At 42.5% G+C, this 20763-nt stretch overlaps 1 protein-coding gene across 3 annotated transcripts; it reads right to left on the bottom strand.

Annotated features, from left to right (window-relative positions):
* Positions 1-28: 28 nt before the first annotated feature.
* pdcd11 (programmed cell death 11) lies at positions 29-20707 on the bottom strand. Of its 3 annotated transcripts, none has more exons than XM_047365918.1 (36): positions 20652-20707; positions 18692-18862; positions 18451-18591; positions 18185-18352; positions 15994-16155; positions 15778-15898; positions 15520-15695; positions 15319-15426; positions 13821-14033; positions 13619-13743; positions 13466-13526; positions 13238-13384; positions 12886-13137; positions 12229-12354; positions 11957-12151; positions 11696-11866; positions 11394-11607; positions 11144-11293; positions 9606-9718; positions 8995-9494; positions 7070-7132; positions 6875-6971; positions 6676-6765; positions 6456-6558; positions 6191-6368; positions 5047-5103; positions 4844-4966; positions 4396-4518; positions 4149-4314; positions 3837-3968; positions 3611-3754; positions 2345-2595; positions 2097-2265; positions 1866-2019; positions 1557-1722; positions 29-450 (listed from the first exon to the last, which is right to left on the bottom strand). In XM_047365918.1, the coding sequence occupies exons 2-36, from the start codon at positions 18791-18793 to the stop codon at positions 279-281; spliced, it is 5433 nt and encodes a 1810-aa protein (XP_047221874.1). In that variant the 5' UTR covers positions 18794-18862; positions 20652-20707; the 3' UTR covers positions 29-278. The 3 variants fall into 3 exon arrangements, with proteins under 3 accessions (XP_047221874.1, XP_047221875.1, XP_047221873.1); XM_047365919.1 differs by having other exon boundaries at positions 3858-3968; positions 20595-20699; XM_047365917.1 differs by having other exon boundaries at positions 20595-20699.
* Positions 20708-20763: the final 56 nt, after the last annotated feature.

The raw sequence follows: 20763 nt of genomic DNA on the forward strand, positions 1-20763 counted from the left end.
AAAAAAAAGGGAAAGAAAAAATCAACCATTGTCATCCTTACTCAGTTTAATTTATAAAATAGTTTAAAAAGCAGGTCCATGAAATGTTAAACAGCTGCTTTTAGTTTTAACACATACAGATCATTACCACTCACTTTACAAAGGTCTGCTGGACCTTGGACCCAGGATCACACTCCAGACTCATTATTTAAAAGAAAAAGAGTTCAACCTAAAATATCACTGGTTTTCCGAGAGCTGTGTTACGTATGTTGAGTCCAGCTGTATATTTGCCTTTTTCTTCAGTTTGTAGCATCTTTGCAGTTTTCTTCCACAAACTCTATGGCCTTCTCTTTGACCGCCTGGACGCTCTGAGGGGTGCCGTGCTTCTTCTCGTACTCCAGGTAGCGCTTGAAGAAGAACTTGATCTTCTTCACAGAAACGCTGAGGTGGATCACCCGATCAAAGATGGCCCTGAAGGACGAAAAAAGTGGAGAACAAAATTAAACCCAAATGTTCTGGACTTTGTTTACATTGTTTGCATGCTTTAGAACTCAACAACTCTATAATTTAGATTATTATCAAAAAGTTCATTTATATCAGCAACTCAATCTAAAAAGGACGTCTTGAACAGATTCATTACAACCAGACTGAAATTCCTGACATGATAAAAGCACAGTGGACACAGAAATACAACATATCTTACCATAACGACGCTGGTAGTATTGTCATACTTACATACTAGATGTTGAATATAAGTGGCCCAAGAGTCAAGCCTTGAGGTACCACACATGTGATCTTTATTTTATTTATTTGATTTATATTTACTGATTTTGTTCCAGTTGGCAAAAAGGATCTGAACCCGTTTAGCGTGGTACCAGAAATCCTACCTGCGTTTCCAGTCTGTCAATCAGTATTTTAAGATCAGTTGTGTCAAAAGCAGCACTGACATCCAGTAAAACAAAGACAGATGTTTAGGATGGCCCAATTTAAAATCCTTTACCAATGTAGTCTCATTGCTGTGGTGTTGTCCAAATACTGACTGGAAAGTAAAAAAGACTTTATTTATTTAAAGACATTTGTTGATTAATTGATTGATACGGCAGTGTGTGGTGGCTCAGTCCACAAATTGTGAATCTCTTCCAAATCCTTGAATAGACTTGGCTTCCCATTCCTGTTAAAGCTGTGGTTATTGAGTTGCTAGTGCAACTTTTGCAACGCCACCTTTTCCTTTCACTCAACTTTCTATGCATATGCTTGGATAAAGCACTCTTAAACCCCAGGTTTCTTTAGTAATTACATTTTGTGTCTTATTCTCTTTGTGGACATGTCAATGACTATTTGCTCGACAACTGTCAACTCAACAGTCGTTCTCATGATTGTGTAGGCCATGAATTACATCCTGTATTAAAAAACTGATCTTATGTCATTTTCTGAGAAACCTAAATTAACGCTAGAAATATATCACTGCGTATAATGAATCTAAATAATATACAAGTTTCACTTTTTTAAGTTGAATTAGTCATATCAATTAGATTTTTGATAATATTCTAAATATAAACAGGGGAGCTCATGCTTACCTCACTTCCTTCTGTGATCCATGTTTAACCATGAGGTCGATGTAAACGGACCACAGATCCGTGCGTTTTGGGTAGCTTGTCAGGACTTTGTCAAACATGTTGCGACCTTTCTCAGCGTCACCGAAGCGGAACTCCAGCTGAGCAAACTTTGTGATTACATCCACACCTGAACAGACAAAACAAAACAGGAGGGAAACATCACAAATATTCTCAATTACAAAGTCATTTAAGTGTTAAAATCCTGAGGTTGCTTTTCTTTCTTGGCCATTGACCATCATATAAACATGAAACTAACTCAGCCCATCTTACTATCTTTGGGGGGTAGACTGTTCAGCGCCCTCTGCAGGAGAGAAGTGGCAGCATCGCTCTGGCCCTGCTGGAGCAGGAAGCTCCCGTAGCTCAACCACACTGCTTTATTCTGGCGGAAACGTTTCACCATCGTCTTGTACAGGCCCTCTGCCTCCTGGATACAGAAACACACATTAGAAGGTGGAGGAAAAATTATTTCACTCTTGTTCATAGTTGAAATCAAATCGTGACCTTGATTTTGTTGGAGTTGCCGTAAATGTCGGCCAGTTGCTGGTAAACGGGCATGGGCTCACAGAACTGCACAGCTCGCTCAAACACTTTTTTCAGACTCTCCTCTGTGCCGTACATGTTCTCCAGGTTCAGCAGGGCCACCCACACGTTCAGCTTCTCCTGCTCCTCCCTGGACCAACACAGAGCAAAGTTTGAACACCAACACACCATCCTCATCAACATCTGCCGGGGTCAGAGTTTTTAAGCACCTGAAGGAGATGGTTTTGAGGGCCCTCTCGGCCACAGCTCGGGCCTGCTCGATCTCTGTGGCCTGCAGATGGTGGGCCATGTACTGGAGCCAGAGCAGTGAGCTGTTGGGGGAGGCTAAAAGCAACCGCTCGAAGGTGGCCGCGTCCTGGGGCCGCAGGTTCGGGTCCATCAGCTCGGCTTCCCGCTGTAAAAGGGCTTTCTCCGCAGACAAGTCAGACTTCTCTTGCTCGTGGCGCGACTTCTTCTGGGGCTGGTCAACAAAAAGTTGACCCCAAATAAAAGGAAGTGAGACAGATCCAAAACAGATGAATAGATGAGGCACAAAAAAATGTAAGCAGTTCAGGAGATACTGTTTTTTACGAGATGATACAATCCTCTGCTAAAGTATTCATACCTACTTATAAACACAAAGTAGTGCATAATTGTAAAGTGGAAGAAAAAGGACATAATTTTCCACATTTTTCACTAATACAGAACTGATATTTCATTTGAAGTGATGTTTGCTGAACCACCTTTTGCTGCAATTAAAGCTGCAGGTGTTTTGATGTATGCCTCTCCCATACTTGCACAGAGATTGAAATCACTCCAGATTACTTTGCAAAGTAGCTCAAGATCAGTCAGATTAGGTGGAGAGTGTCTTAGAACAAGAACTTAAAGCACTGCCACAGATTCTCAACTGGATTTAGGTCTCAAATTTGACTGAGCCATACCAACACAGATATTTACTGATCTGAACCATTCCATCGTAGCTCTGGCGGTATATTTAGGGTCATTGTCCTGCTAGAAGGTGAACCTCCACCCCAGACTCAAGTCTTTTAGAGCTTCTAACAGGCTTTTAAACCAGAATCGCTCTATTTCTTTCCATCCATCTTCTCCTCAACTTCCCCGTCCCTAATGAAGAATCCCACAGCATGACACTGACACCACTGTGTTTCACGCTGCGGCTTGTGTGCTCAGAGTGATGTGCAGTGTTAGTTCCCCCACATGCATAACCTGTTTCATGTAGACCAAAAAATTAAGTTGGTCTCATCTGACCAGAGTACTTTCTTCCAGATGTTTGTTGTGCCCCTACAAGGCTGGTGGCAGACTGCAAACAGGACTTCTTACGGCTTTCTTTTTGCCACTTATCAGTAAAAGCCAGCATTGTGGAGTGCACAACTGTCAATAGATCCCTCCACCTGAGCTGTAGATCACCGTAGACAAAATGTGAAAAAGTTCAAGAGGTATAAATACTTCTTAAAAAGGATCCCCCTTGTTTTTCTCACCTTATTGTTTCCATCTTCCTCTTCTCTGTCACTGGACTCCCCATCCTTTGCTTCCAATGCGGGCTTCAGGGAGCTCAGCCCCACATCCCATGAGAACCCTGCTGCCACCTGCAACCTGGGTGGGCCTGCAGTACTGGGAGCCACCTGCAGAAACAGAAAGACAGAGGAGAGGTCATTTGTCCACCTGTGGCAGGTGAACAAAAATGGCTTCTGAGGTTCAGCTTACTTTAGCAGAATCATGCTTTACTTCATCTTGCTCATCCTCCTCTTCCCTGAAGTAAACCTCCACTCCGCTGTCATCCCCATCAGTCTTTGATTTCTTTTTTTTCTTCTTCAGGATCTGGGGCTCTGTTTGTTTCTGTCACATAAATAAAACGGCAATGACTGACCTGAGGGCTAAATAAGCAACCAAACACCCACCAATACAGCTTTTATGGCCCAACTGTCTCGTATTGTTAAAAGGCTGAGTAGACAATTATATGAACAGGACAAGACAATAGCAGCAGGAAGAAAATGGATCTTTAAAGAAGTTCTTTACCTGTTCGCTCTCAGAGGGCGAGCGTTTTTTCGTCTTTTTCGGGTCGCGTTTCTTCTGGTTTCCAACGAGACGCAGCGGCAGGCCGAGAGATTCTGGAAGCACATCTGGCTTCCCGGTGTCAGCAAGGAGAAGGGAAAGGTCGACTAACTCGTCCTCCGTGTCAACACTGAGGAGACAAACAGCGGTTATTGTCTCAGATTAAAAAACGCTACGACCAAAGGTCTGAGGTGAAACAGGGTGTTTTTACCTTAGGATTTTAGTGGTGAGGAGGGTGTTGACCGGCAGGTGATTAGAGAGGATCTTGTGGTTGTTAACAAAGTATTTAGAAGACTGTTGAAGTTGGGCTCTTCCTGTGATGTTATGTGACAGTCTGGAAACAGAAGAGAGGAAAGGAATGATGAAGAGGAGAGAACTGCAGGTTGTTTTTAAGGTTCCTATCTGTGTGTCCACTCGAAAAGGGATAGGGGCTCGAGAAAGTAGCCTTGAGGTACCCCACATGTGATCTTTTGTTTGCTCTGATTTATTATCAAATGACAAAGTAGCAAAGTCGTCCTGGTCTGTCAAATAACACCTTAACCACCTTCAGCACAGTACCAGACGTCCCTGCCCACTTTGCCAATCTGTAAATTAAGAAGTTATGATCAAATGTATCAACGCAGTGCTGAGATCCAGTAAACGAAGACAGAAGTAGTTACCGGATAAAGACCCCCTGCTCGCACACAGACTTCACATAACCTCGGACAATCTGGCCCAGCCGCAGTTGGTCCAAAGACAGGACTTCTGGGTCCTTTGCCAACTTGGTCTTCTGTGGGTCCAGCCTAGAAGGGCAGACTCTAATGACCTATATGTTCTATAAACCTTCAGAAAGAAGTACGATTTTTCAAATGAATGTTCTTACCGTGATGGACGTAGAGACAAGTGCCACTTTCCGTTCACCATATCTAGAAGGAAACACCTGTGGGGGAAAAGGAGCAACACTTGGTTTTAAAGGGATCTGGAAAGCTTCAAAAGATCTTCTACTGATATGCTGAACATGTGCCATCTGTGTGTATTTATTATATTTGTGGACATCAGACTGATCTTCAGAAACACTACTGCTCAGTATAGATAACATGGGTTACCAATTATTCACACCCCTTTTATGTGATAGACCAACTCAAGATACTGAATAATGAATAGGATTGAGCTGCATTTACTTCTATTCATCTTCTCGTCAACTCTGACCACCTTCCCGGTCCCTGCTGAAGAAACATATTTCCTCAGCATGATTCTGCCACCACCATGATTCTCCATGGGCATAGTGTGTTTAAGTTGATGTTATTTTTCTTTTTTTGCCACACAGCTTGTCAGTTAAAAAAAGTTAATTTATGTCTTTTGTTACTGTGTCCCCTACGTCTGTGGCAAACTGCAAATGGTACAACTTATGGCTTTCTTCTTGCCACCCTTCCATAAAGCCCAGAGCTGTAGAGCATGACTATCAACTGTCCAGTTGACACATTTTTCCATCTTTTGTTTTTGCATCTCTGCAGCTCTTCCAGAGTTGCCATAGGCCTCTTGGCTGCTTCTCTGATTAATACTCTCATTGTCTGGCTTTGTCAGTTTAGGTGGACTGTCATGTCTTGGTAGGTTTGCAGTTGTACTTCAGTTTATTCTCAGATGGTGGCTGGAACAATGCTATGTGGGATTTTCCAAGTTAAGGACATTGCTTTACAACCTAACTCTGCTTTAATTCATAAGTTTTTCTTTGGAATGTGGCTGCTTTTTCACTCACTCTTAGTCCCGCCTTCCTACCTGACCAAGCCAGTGGATAGGGCAGTGTGTGGTTAAAAAAAAAAAAAAAAAAAAAAAAAAGACCTGAGGGAGAGTGCAAAGTCAAAGCTATGAGACCTAGAAACTCCAGGCACATTAACTGTATCATGTCATGGAAAGACCTGAGAGATCCTTCAGCTGCTCATGTGTTGGATGTTTTTTTTTCTCACACATTACCCTTCTAAGGATATGCATACTGAAAGAACAGTGAGCCTGAAGCATCATCAACTAACCTGACGAACTGATCCTTGCTGAACATCTCCAGCGGGTTTGGCCTGTAGGAATCAGCGAGGTCAGTGACAGAAACCGTGCCCACGCTGCCGAAGGGAAGCTTGACCAGGAGGCCGACTTGTGGCTGAACATTAATCACCATTCCCAAAGTGATGCTGCCTTTTTCCAGCTTGTGGACCCCTGAGAAACGGCAGGAAGACAGACAGTATGTGAGGCATCATCAGTGATACTTTACCAAAGATTATGAACATAATCAGCATCTTCTACCTGTGAGTGAGAGCACGAAGCGATGAGGTTGGACACTCGCTTCCACCACTTGAGCACGGACCGCCTGGCCCAGCTTGAACAGTTTTTCTGGATGGCTGGCATCCTGAAAATGAGCAAAAACAAAGATTTATTGAAGATTTATTTTGTCAAGCAACATATATATTTTCAGAGCTTAATTAAAGAAAAATCTTGACTTGTGCGCAGATTCTGCATCACTCACTTTAGGATCTGTGATCATGGATAGCAGGTCAACAGTTCCTGTGACGCCGGGGTTGGTGGTGATCTCCAAACTCTTCTTGTCTGACTTGAACTGGAAATGGAAACAAACTTTCTGAACCTACTGTAAGCTGGTGTTCCTGTACTTCAAATTTGCAAACATTACAAATTAAATCCCCAACGAAAGGCTTATTATAGCCTACCTTTGATACGAAACATGTCATTTCATCGCCAACCTTATAGCTGGACAGTTTGTCTTTTGCTGTAACTGGTTTGAAGTCTATACCAGTATCCAGTTGGCTACAGAGAGGAAAGGAAACAGAAAATTACCAGGCACAAAATGTAAAAGATACATAATCGGCACAGGTAACGTGGTGACAATCATCTACTTTGGTTACCTGGGTATAAGTGTGAGCTCAGGAATCGTGTACTTGAATTTAGGGTGAGAAAACGGAAGAAATCTGAAATTAGGAAGAAGATTTTGTTACAATCATTGCTAAAATGTATAGATTTTAAAACATCTACAGGTATATTTCAACAAATTAGAATATTATTGAAAAGTTAATTTATTTTCAGTAATTCACAGGAAGACTTGCTGACCTGAGAGGTTTCAAGCAGAATGTCACTGCAACATAAAAGGTAAGTCACTATAGGTCATTCTTAAAGAAGTTGGCTGCTCACAGAGTGCTGTATCCAAGCATAATAATGGAAAGTTGAGTGGAAGAATAAAATGTGGTAGAAAAGGGTGCACAAGCAGGGAAGCAAAACCCATTAAGAGCTGGGGGAAGATTGACAAATGTGAACTCTTTTCCAGGGGCTCTACTTTGAACCGGTCCACTCTACTCAGCCCGTTTTGTGGCCCGGTGCTGGCTTTCTTGGTCACTGTTCGTCAGCAGGTCCCATCGGGGCTGAGTAGGGCCGAAATGTGACGTGAACAGACTGCTGTTCACTGATTGACCATGGACGTGGTCAACCACATGTCACCAGCATGACAAAGTGTTCACCGAGGTAAAAGAGAGCCACGGATTTTACCACACACCGCAGTGCTGGGAAAAGCTCAAAAAACTCAAAAACAACTACAAAAATATGAAGGACCACAATGGCTGGAGTGGGTCAAAACAAAAGCCATGGCAGTGGTTCGAAATCATGGACACCCTTTATGGGCATTGCCCTGTGAGTTTTGGATGGGAGGGGGGTCTGGACTCTGAAACATCACCGTTTCAATAATACATCATGTGAAATCGCACCTCCTGCCGTAAATGGAAACACAACAGGTTCCAGAAAGGAGCTGAAACTTTGAATGGCAAAGAGGCAATATTTAGACATTTCCAGGACGATGGCTACAATTTTCACATTCCTTGTGTTGAGCCACCCCTGATCCAGAAACATCACAAAGGTCCTACCTGGGCCAGGGAGAAAAACAACTGGACTGATGCTCAATAGTCAGAATCATTTTTCAGATCAAAGTAAAGTTTGCATTTCATTTGGAAATCAAATCCTTCAGAGTCTGGAGAACAAGTGAAGAGGTACAGAATCCATGTTGCCTGGGGTCCATTGTGAAGTTGCCAAAACCAGTGATGGTTTGGGGTGCCACTTCAACTGCTGGCGTTGGTCCACTGTGTTTTCTGAAGTCCACAGTCGATGCAACCATCTACCAGGAAATTTTAGAGCACTTCATGCTTCCCTCTGTTGACAAGCTTTATGGAGATGCTGCTTTCATTTTCCAGCAGGACTTGGTACCGGCCCACACTGCCAGAAGGTACCAAAAGCTGGTTCAAGGACCACGGGGTTGCTGTGCTTGATTGACCAGCAAACTCCCTTGACCTGAACCCCATAGAGAATCTATGAAGTATTGTCAAGAGGAAGATGAGAGACACCAGACCCAACAATGCAGATGACCTGAAGGCCGCTATCAAAGCAATCTGGGCTTCAATTACACCTCAGCAGAACCACAGGGTGATCACCTTCATGTCACGCCGCATTGATGCAGTAAATAATGCAAAACGAGGCCCAACCAAGTACTGAGTGCATATACTGCAGAGTACACGATCATACTTCTAAGTAGGGCCACACTTCTGAAATAAAAATTCTTTGTTATTAGTCTTATGTCGTTTTTTTTAGAAACTGAATTAATCAGCTGTGAGCCCTAATCATCAAAATGAACAGAAATAAACAAATGGCATATCACTCTGGGTGTAATAAGTCTATATCACCAGTTTAACTTTTTGAACTGAAATAAAGGAACTTTTCAATAATATTTAAATTCACTGAGATGCACCTGCATATCCCATTATGCATAGTGGCACTGACAAGCTTTGTTAACCTGTGACTGGTGGCTTCTCGTCCTCCGATGACCCTGGCTTTGACCACGCTGCCAACTCTCACTGTGGACGTGGGGAAGGACCCCAGTCTGACCTCAGCTGGCTCCAATACCTGCGACACGTGGACGCTACCTGTGGTCCCGTCCCCCAGAGCCACCTGAATGCAGGTGGGCTTCACCGACTTCACTTTACCCTCCAGGATATCGCCAAAGCGGTGTCCCGAAGAGTCCGTCTGGTTTTCCGAGGTTTTGCGCTGCCGCCTTGGCACGCTGCCCTTCCACAACACCAGGGGGAGCCCTTCTAGTTGCTCACAGCTAGGTTCTACAACTTCCACTGTTAAAGTCATCCCCACCTTAAGTCTCTCTGACTCGAACAGAATGACCTCATTCAGGTGGCTGCAGGTATGGATCAGAGCCAGCTGTGCAGCATCATTTAGTGAGACAACAGCAAAGTCCTGGTCCACGAACTGCACCACAGCAGGGCAATCTGAGCCTTCATTTAACTGTAGAAAAAGAATCAAAAACATGGTAAAAATGGCAATAATAATGTAATGTATAAAAAGCAGTTTCTATAATCTGCTGAAATCAAGAGAGCAAGCATAAGCAACACTTACAGATTTCTTTTTCCCAAGCAGCTTTGGAAGGATGGAAACATGGACACAAGCAGACAGGATGTCAACATTAAGGATGACTGCATTCACTTTCTGTCCAGGGGTCAGTCTAACTCCTGGAAAACATTCAGATAATGACATAATAAGGATGAGATAATCAGATAAGACAGCATACAATGCAGAGTTTCACAGGGATGTAACAAGAAAAATAATCACCGTTTTTAGTACAGATAGATTCAAGATTTCACAAACAACAAATGTGTTTAAGAAAAATCTATAAGCAGTGTAAACTATTTTAGTCCAAAGGGTACCCTTTGCAAAAATAGCAGTAAAACTACAATTCTTTATTCTTTATGTTTTCACAAATAGAGTAAAAGTTTCAATGCTCAAAAACTGTGTAAAAGAAACTGTTTAGCACAGAATTATTCAGCTCATGTTACATCAGGATTGGAAGTTTAGATGCTGAGCGATAATCAAATGCAATCCAGAAACTTCAAAAAACAAAACAAAATTAAAACCAAACATAGCTCTTCTCTTTGGTACTGAAAGGACCGATAAATACCCATTTCTTAAACCTTTCGCCACATAAAACATTAAGTTGTACTTTGTTTTTACAAATGCAAAAAAGCCTGAACAGAGTAGAGATTGTTGTTTTACAGTCTGTACGTGAAGAATAGCTCAGTAAAAACTTAAATGTTTCAGATTAAACAAATTTTAAAAAACAGATGATGAGAAACTGAGTAAACACAAAGAGCAGTTTTCACACAGTGATAAATTAAAAGGGAAAGTAGGCTATCTGAACCATCCTGGTCCTTTGTGAAAATAGATTTGATCAAATCAAGAATTAATTGAGTAACCACATTTTTGGTTCAGTTACAGTAACTATTACTACCTGACCTGTAGTACCAAGAAATCACTTTAACAGAACCCGTCTAATAACATGAAGTAAGCTTAAACACCTTCTAGTGTGGCTTAAATAAATCAATTCTGCAAAGAAAAAAAGGTCAAACATCTTTTACAGAGATATACAGAAAACCATCAAGGGGGTTGCACTTCCAGTTATTAGTTTTAAAGGGCAATTATATTTGCCCTCAGGTCCAGGTTGGTTTAGATATCTTTTTTCCATTAACATATGAAATCATTTGAAAACTGTATTTTGAATTTACTTCAGTTATCTCTGATGTTAAAATGAGTTTGAAGCATTGAAGTGTGACAAAATGTAAAAACGTAAGGTGCCAAAAACGTTTTCACTGCACAATTTAGTTCAGGTTTGATCAGTCTGCACTCTGAACAACAAACCAGAAGCTCAGAATCAGATACTAAAAAATTTTGGATTTGTTTTTAAATGGTACAGATCCGATTGGGTTTCAGACTAGCCGCTAACATCAGCCTCTGGATTCATACTAAATGACCAACAGAACGTTTCCTACTGCAGGTCAGATATTAAACGACAAAAACCTTTAAATAGGATCTCATTAAAAAATCCTGAAATATCCCTTTAAGACCCAGGTGCTGTCAGATGTTTCTGGTTCTGAACATACCAGTCATATGGTGTTTATTGGCGAGAATGGCAGCACCAGGCAAGTCATCAGATTTAAATTTGGCCCCGTTTTCCGCCACAGAATCCACCATCAGCTTCAGCTTCTGCCCGACGGACAGAGCGGCCAACTGCTGCCGAAGTTCACCGTCATCTGTAAAGACAGAAATAATGATACCAGAGCCAGGTTCTACCAGGCTGACCTGCAACTGAGAATATCTAGATCACTCCATAGATAGAAACCACAGGCGCACCTCTGACAGCCAGCATTTCCTTCACAGCCTTTCTCTCCTGTAGGCCATTCATGAGTCTGGTCCGTGCGTCCCCGTCAGAAGTTATGACCTCTGACATCTTCAGCGTGACCAGGAATCGCTGCTTTTCCTCATCCAGGTTGGTCACCTTGGCAACGACCGTCTGACCCAGCTTAAAGGCGGTTGTCGCGTCGCTGATGAACTTATCCGACATGGCCTTCAATCAAACAAACACAGAAACGGTTTAATGTTAAAAACAGGCATGTGTTTCTTTAAGAAAACCAGATTCTCGGCCCTTCACTCACAGATTTGGGTGCAAGACCAACAAGGCCGTAGGGGAACTCTACAAAGACACCATAAGACATGATGTTCTTGATCCAGCCAATCAGCTGCATCCCAACGGTTATCTCAGAGAAATCTTTGGCTACCGCTCCTTCCTCCAGTGACCATCTCACTCTGGGTTTCTTGGTGACTGTCTGTAATTGGGAAGCAGCTAAGGTAAAAATAAACCACGTCCACACCACGGAACATCAGTTTTGATCTAAATGTCACCAGGGAAAGGATACATTATTCCGTTTGTTCTTGTTAAAGCAGATGACGTTTGAAATGGTGTCTCCTTCCCGCAGACTCTCCCACAGTAACTGACAGTTGGACATGTGATCAGAGAGGTGCACTGTGGGTAGTACAGCACGGACCTCATCTGGGAGGATGACAACCTCAAGACCGTTGATGGATTTCTTCACCACCTTTGCTTCCAGCCTCTACATCACAAACAAAAGGATGTCAGAGAATGAAGAATCTGGTGGATGTTGAAACAACAACAAGGACCTGAGCTCACCGTTCCAATCTCGCAGTCTAACTGAGGCTTGGTAGACTCCCCCGTCTCTCCCTCTGTCACCGCCTTGAATGACAGCAACAGCTTCTCCTTCTTGGGCTCACACTGAAGAACTTTGGCCTTCAACACCTAGAACATAAACAAGATTGAAAATTGGTCCCTACATTACCAGACTCAATTTTCCCAAATTCCAACTTCCTTTTGGCCCATTATTAAAATATAACTACAAAAGTTAACCATAAATCTACTGCAGATACTTCTCAGGGGTCAGGCTTTAAATATGGAACCTAGAAAACACAGACTGAATGGACACACAGATGTAGAAGAAAGATAAGATGGAAAGAGTTAAAACTCAAGAAAGTAAAGACCACTGGATGGATAGACAGATTGATGGCGATGGACGATACGATGGAAGGGGGGACGGAACGCTGACAGGTGGACAGATTGATGTATGGATGGACCAAATGGATATATGGATGTATGAGTGAAAAGATAGATGGTTACAACATTTATACAACAGGAGAGGGAATAAAGCCTGGAAACTGCAACATTTTTCCACAATCTATTTTTATTTTTCAGCCCTGGAAAACCCTTTGATATTCCCAGTCTATGTATGATATTCTGATACTAATCTATGTAGGGTACTCTCTGCTGTCTTACCTGTCCAACATAGAAGATGCCCTCAGGACTGACGATGGACTCGGAGCTGAGCTCCCCAAGCGGGACCAGACCTTTGATGTTGTTATAGAAACGGACGATGCAGCCAAAGTCTTTGATGCACACGATGTAGCCGTGGGACACCAGACCTGGACGGGCATCGTCGTAGCTGAGGAACAGCGGCAGGCTGCTCTCAACAAGGGCTTTCTTTCTGGTCAGACACAGCTTCCTGTTATCCACATCTACTGACAGCACCTTAAGTTCACACAAAGACACACAACAAGACTTGCTAATCTGACAACAAAGCCTGGTAGAGATTTAATTCCTGCATCCTTTGGAAGAAAATTGTACTGACCCGACATTTCACCTTCATTCCCTCGATGTACTTCTTCTCTGGGTTTTTCAGGATGATGTCAGAAAGGTGTGTCCGAGGCACCAGACCTTTAACGTGGTCCGACAGATGCACCACCATGCCGTGACTCAGCAGCACAGACACCGTTCCCTAGGAGGAAAAACAGTCCAAATCATTTTGGATCTAATTTTTAACTAATACCAACTCAAACAAAACAATTCTGCATCTCACCTCGACAACTTGGCCGGTGTGAATATCCTGGTATCTGTAAAACTGTTGATCAATCACACTCCTACAATCAGGACACAGCATAAAGTGGTCAGTGCATCAGAGCAGAACAGCGAGGTCATTGACATAAAACTGATAAAAGTGGCCCATACGTACCTTCGTAAACTAGCAAAATAAATTTGATCCATGAGGCTGAAGTCCAGGATCCTGCAGGTGTGCTCTGCCATCGCAGACACCTTGTTATCATTAGCTTGGTCATTTGGCTCCTTCAGGTGGTTCCTCTGTCAAGACAGATAATAGAAATGGTGTCAGGGTCAGGATCTCTACAGCAAATTCGTCAATCCCCAGCTTTACTTACATGCACAAAGGCTGGAGTTTTGCCAGGCAGCTCCAACACGGCACCTGACATATGGTGCATCGTGGTTATCTTACACTCGTTCACCACCTCACCGATCCGGTCCCCGCTGGAAGGCTTGGGAATGATGTCAAACCCGGGCTGTACGAGGTAGCTGCGCAGGCTCAGTCCAACGAGGCGGGTGGTCGGCTCGATGTAGAGCACGCACGCCCGCACCTGGTGTGTATGGAGGACCAAAGCACCACAGTTTATTACACAAAAAAACCAAAACATTAAATGATCAAACTAATATGTCACAAATTAATTACATTTTCCAATTACAACATTTATTGAATAAGTGAATAATAAAATATTTAATGGATTATGGGTGGATGGACAGACGGACAGAAAAAGAAAAGTATTTATTTTATTTCCAAAAAGCAGAAATAATGACTTCACTACAATGAATTCCTAGTTTAAATTATTTCACTGCGTTATGCAGCGCAGGAACCATGAAATAAATAAATACTAAAAGATACATGGCTTTTAACCAATGATAAATTCATTTAAACAATAAAACATTGTTTTTAGTTGAATTAACCAACTTTACATTTAATCAATCAGAGCTGTTATGTTGCTATGGATACATTTATTTATTTAAAGTTATATTTGACAGGGATTTGCAGCTTGGCTGATGGAGTAGTTGGACGCACAATGAACCCACTCTCCCAAAGCACACACCTATCCCACTAAATACCACGGTAACATGTCTCTTATCACTGCAAGGTGTTAATGAATGAAAGACGAAGGGGCACCAGAATCAACGTTGATACCGGTGAGGTAATTAGCACCATAAAGGAGTTGAAAATGGATCTCAAAGGAGACAATGAAAGCCTGAGACGTGAGATAAATCATCCGGGGCAAGAACCCAACTGCAAACTTGACAGTTACAAGAAACTGGTTGAAATGTGACCCTCCAAGCTGCGGTCGGTGGAAGGACACCCGCAGAGGAAATGCACTCCATGGAAACACTGATACTCTCCGAGGACTAAAGCAGGGACCCACAGAAGGCTTTGGGCCAAATGGACCAAGTACAAGAAGAACAATGCGTTGAATTCACACCTTTCATGAGACCAGCTGAATAATTAGGTGATACGAATAGCAACCCCTCCTGTTCTAATCGTGTGAAGTATATGTTTTGGAATGTCGGTTTTGTACAAGATAAAAAAAAAAAAAAAACATAAATAAAGGGTTAAAAAAAGGTTATACTTGACATATAGATATAGTAATGTAAAAACTCATCGGTTCATTCAACTGTTGCTCATTTGGTTTGATGTGTTTGAATAATATTGGACCCCCAAGTTAGCGTTTAGTGTTTATCTGTAAAGAAAATCATAATTTTCTTTCTAAACTTCTATTAGGACCAAATATTTCAGACCAGAGCCTTAATTATGTGTAAAATAAATTCAAATTAAGAACCTCTGACCAGCTGAGTCTGCAGGACAGGCTTGGTGAGTTTTACCTGAAGCCCCTCTGTGTAGATTGACTCCTGCCCCGCCTCCATGTGAAGAAAGTCCACCTGGCCACTGAAAGAGGACAGGAAGTCCAGGTGCAGGCCATGTTTGGTCGCCTACAACCCCAACATGCAGAGTTTATTTAGAGAAATGACAACTCTTACAGAGCTAACCGCATCGACAGCAAACTGAAAGAAAGCCCTCATCACCTTTTTGATGGTAGCCTTGATCCTGAGGCCCGGCAGAAGGTTGGTGAGATTCCAGCCATGTTTGGTGTCAGCGCAGGCCTGAGCCACGGTGGACAGGTCTGAGGAGAGCCAGACAACGCGGCCACCGTTCTTTACTTCCTCTACCCGAAAAGTCACATACTGACCCACCTTAAGCTCTGCACACATGGAGAACACAGACATGTTTCATAACTGATGCCTTTTTGAAACTTTGATGCACAGTTCAGCTGTTTTTGTTACCATCACTTTCACGCGGTTTGCTCCTTGTAGCATCCTGAGGCAGGAAGGCTTTGGTTCCACTGACACCGATGTCAATTATGGTGCCATGATCTTCAACACTCTCCACACATCCACTCAGGACCTAATTCATCAATGGAAACGTTGAAACACAGTTAAAGCGTTTTATCATTTAGTATGTAGCCACAGTTAAAACTACTGATGCTCATTCCTGCACACCATTCCAGCCTTAAGAGAGCTTGAGGTGAGGCTCTTGTTGACCAGTTTTGGATTGACCGACAGCTGAATGCTGAGCGAGCCTCCTTTAGTTATGTCCAACTTGGAAACCACACATCGGACCAGCTGTCCCGGGCTGAAGATTTGGGACAAAGAGCTGAACTCCTGCGAAGTTCAAACACAGACATTCAGTGGCTTGCTTAAGTATTTATACAACTTGAAATACCACTAACTTTAATGTATTTAATTTAGATTTCATGTTGTAGACCAACACAAAAGATTATGCATCATTTTCTTTTTCAAACCATCTAAGAAGCCCAGGGTTCACTTGTATTTATCCACCTTTACTGCTCTGTAAAAAGCCTCTGAGGTTTGTTAGCCCACGACATGATGGTGGTGGCAGCATCATGCTGTGGGAGTGATGACTCAAATTTAACTTTTTGGCCTAAATGCAAAACACCATGTGTGGATGAGAATTAACACTCCAGATCACTTTAAACCCAACATCCCTACAGTGAACATAGCGGTGGCAGCTTAAGGCTGCTGGAATGGTTTTCTTCAGCAGGGACAAGCAAGATGAAACTGGTAGAAGAGAAGATAGGTGGAGCTAAATATTGGGCAACCCTGGAATAAAACTTGTGAGAGGCGGCAAAGGAGTTGAGACTGGGGCAGAGGTTCACTTTCAGCAGGACAGCCACAAACCTTTGGTCAGAGCTACAGTAGTTTAAATCAAAGCACATCCATGTGTCAGAATGACCCAGTCAAAGTTCAGATCTAAATCCCAGTGTTTCCACTGTCATTATATTGGAGGGGCAGACCCCTTGCGGAGTGATGTGGCCTGGGGTTTCAGGTCTCTGGGTCCATGGCTGGATCTGCTCCAGCGTAGACAGCTGCTGGCAGGGCCGGTGGATTCGTCGCTGCAGCTCTCTGAGGCTTCTGCTCTGTGGCTGTTGGGTGGTTCCCCTGGGATTCTCCCCTGCTCCTCTCTGGGGGGGTTTGCGGCGGTGGTCCTCCCGGGGTTCCCGTGCTCTGGGGGGCCTTTGGATGTCTGTGGCTCCCCCGTGTCTGTCTCAGGTCAAGGGGGGCAGGTCTGGGGTTCCTCACACTCGCTATTAAATATTTTTATAGAGAAACCTTATATACAAAAGATCGCTCACACTTACACCCACAGGTGTTTGGATCCAGGTATTAACAGATACACTGATGTCCTACATTCAGCTGCAGTTACCACTAAATACATCTTGCATTTATTTCGGTAACATTGCTGTTGTTACATACAGTATGCGTTTCTGCAGGTGTGGAAACAGTCCTCTAGGGTGTTATCTTGTATTCTCTTAATCTTTTTATCTCCCTCTATTAAGTTCTTCTCCCCCTTTTTCCTTTTTGCTCGACCTCTCCCTCTTGATTTTTTTCCCCTTTTCATTTCTATCTTCATGTCCATTGCACTTATATTAAATAATCCCAAAGCAATTTCGAAAGTTTTTTTCTTTATATATCTGTACAAGACTGATCTTGGTAACTAAGTATGTAAATACATATATAATGCAGATGGAGAGAAACAGATAGATGAAGATAGAAAGATGTTAACAGAAAGAAAGATACATAAATGTACAAAGAAAAAGATACACGCAGAATGAAGCAGGGATTATTAATAGTAAAATAATATTTTGTTAAAGGAATTCTCAGTCGAATACGAAGAAACCGATTAAAGCAAACAATTGTCATAAGAATCCGTGGCGCAAAAACTGATGTCAGAAATTGTCCATTTAATCTGACTAAGCTTGAACAATTTTGTAAAGAGGAATGGGCAACAATTTTGTGCTCTAGATGTTCAAACCTGGCAGAGACATGCTTCAAAAGACTTGAGCTGTACTTGCAACAAAAACAGAGGTTCTACAGACTGTTGATTCAGGGGGCTTGAACAGAAATGGACATCATACTTTTCCACTTTTCATTTGTAAACTAAAGTCAAAAACCATGTTTAAATTTCCCTCCACTTTCCAATTATTCACTATTTTGTGTTGGACTGTGTTGCATGAAACTCCATTAAAATACATAGAAGTCTGTAGTTGTAATACAAGAAATTGTAAAAAAAAACAAACTGAGTTCAAGAGGAATGAATACTTTTGCAACTCACTCTACATCCCTGAATGTGAAAAAGAATTATCGGCCAAGTTCAAATCAATTTAGTCACCTCAGTCTCCAGGTCTGAATCCAGCTGCTCGCTCAGCAGCTTGGTGTAGGAGTCACAGATGTTCCTGATGCTGAGGAAGCCCTGCAGGCCACAAGGAAGGCTGACGGTCACCTCGAAGTCAGTCACCTCCTTCACACAGCCCAGAAACAGCATCCCTTCTCTCACATTCTGGGTTAAAACATGTTGCAGAATTTAACTTATACCACAAAATAATCAACAGCAGAAATCTCACTGAGGATCAAACATTTATAGGTAAAGTTTATTACCTTTAAATGCAGAATCTCCACATTTTTAGCAGCAGCATTAAGTGTCAGGCCACCTTCTTTCTCGTCTGTCTTTTGCTTTTTTGATTTCTTGCCATCATCCTTCGCGGCTCCCTTTCTTTTCTTTGTCGTTTGTTCATCTGACTGCAAAAAAACAAATGCACAAGAAGAGTTGATATTACTGGTCAGAGACAGGTTCAAATAATACTTTATTCAATCAACAAATAGTGATAAAGCTTTTTACCTGAAACAGGTTGTCCACTTTACTCCGCTCCACCACGATTTTACTCTCGGGGGTCTTCTTTATTGTTCCTCCACGAGGAAAATCCTCCTCTACCGACGCCATATTGGATGCAGGTTGGGAAGTCTCGAATTTGAAGAAGTTTCAGTCAATAAACTGAATTCATCCAAACCTCTGTAAGGCACACACAAAAAAGAGGCTAAATCATAAGGTAACTATACACTCACCGGCCACTTAATTAGGTACACCACTCCAACTGCTCGTTAACACATGGCAGCAACTCAATGCATTTAGGCATGTAGACATGGTCAAGACGATCTGCTGCAGTTCAAACCGAGCATCAGAATGAGGAAGAAAGGTGATTTAAGTGACTTTGAACGTGGCATGGTTGTTGGTGCCAGACGGGCTGGTCTGAGTATTTCAGAAACTGCTGGTCTACTGGGATTTTCACGCACTACCATCTCTAGGGTTTAAAGAGAATGATCTGAGAAAGAGAAAATATCCAGTGAGCGGCAGTTCTGTGGGCGCAAATGTCTTGTTGATGCCAGAGGTCAGAGGAGAATGGCCAGACTGGTTCGAGCTGATAGAAAGACAACAGTAACTCAAATAACCACTCGTTACAACCAAGGCATGCAGAAGAGCATCTCTGAACGCACAACGCGTCGATCCTTGAGGCGGATGGGCTACAGCAGCAGAAGACCACACCGGGTGCCACTCCTGTCAGCTAAGAACAGGAAACTGAGGCTACAATTCACACAGGCTTACCAAAATTGGAGTGGCAAGTTGAGTGGAAGAAAAAACTTCCAAGAGTTCCAAGAGTTTGGAGGAGACCCACATGGTTTAAAATGCGGCTGGGACCTGTGCTTTAAGAGTGACCACACAGAGGCAAATCCAGGACATTGTTATGTTAAACCTCAACCAGAGAGGCCAGAAGAATCTTATCTAGGCGAAGGTGAAAAAAAAAACTTTAGAAAAAGAATTTTACTTTCATTTGAAAATTAAGGCCCACAAGTTTGGAGGAAGGGTGCAGAGGAACAGAACCCAAGCTACTCGAAATCAAGTGTGGAGTTTCCAAAGTCAGTGATGATTTGTAGACACATGTCATCTGTTGGCATATTAAGTCCGAAGTCATAGCAGCTATCAACCATTTTACAGCACTTCAATGCTTCCCTATACTGACAAGCGTCATTGAGAATCCTCATGAAGATTTCATTTTCCAACTGGACTTGGCACCTGAGAACAACACTGACAAAAAATAGCTGATTAAATGACCATGGTATCACTGTGATTGACTGACCTGCAGATTCACCCGAGCTGAACCCTAGAAAACCTAAAAAGTATTGTGAGGAGAAAGATGAAAGACTCCAGATCCAGCAATGGAGATGACCTGTTATTAAGGCATCCTGGTCTTCCTCAGCAGAGCCACAGGCTCGCCTCCATGCCACACCACATTGATGCAGTAATTCATAAAAAAGGAACCCCAACCAAGTAATGAGAGCATGTAATGTACAATATTAAAGTATTTTTCTATTGGTCTTATGTAATAATCAAATTTTCTAAGAAAGTTCCCTTTGTACTATTTAATTGTAATGTGGAAGATATGGTATCCTCGCTCCTAATTTCTCTGTGGTATTGAGCAATAGCTGTCCAGATGTACTAATTAAAAGCCCCTGGCTCACTGAAAACCAAATAAATAGAAATGAATGATATCTCAGGACTCCTGCAGTGTACTTTTAACTTAAAATAAATAGAGCGGTCTAACAAGCCTCGCTTTTAAAAAGCTCGCATCTACCACCGACTCGGACTTAAATCTAAATAAATAAAGATCAAGAAGCTACACAGCAGACAGTACACTTCTCCTGATAGAGCCCATCTTACTTTTTAGATAAATATGTAAATACAATACCTGACTTCGTGATATTTGTGTGTATTTAATCCCAGTTTTACGCACGCAGTAACTCACATGTTGATCAGCAACACGCCATCATCACAACCCGGAACTGAAAGTCTTTAAGGCGGTCCTTCTGTGCTCCAATCATAGGTGCGAATTGAAGTTGGACAATTATTTAAACCAA

This window comes from Girardinichthys multiradiatus, chromosome 5, assembly GCF_021462225.1.
Source record: "Girardinichthys multiradiatus isolate DD_20200921_A chromosome 5, DD_fGirMul_XY1, whole genome shotgun sequence".
NCBI lineage: Eukaryota > Metazoa > Chordata > Actinopteri > Cyprinodontiformes > Goodeidae > Girardinichthys > Girardinichthys multiradiatus.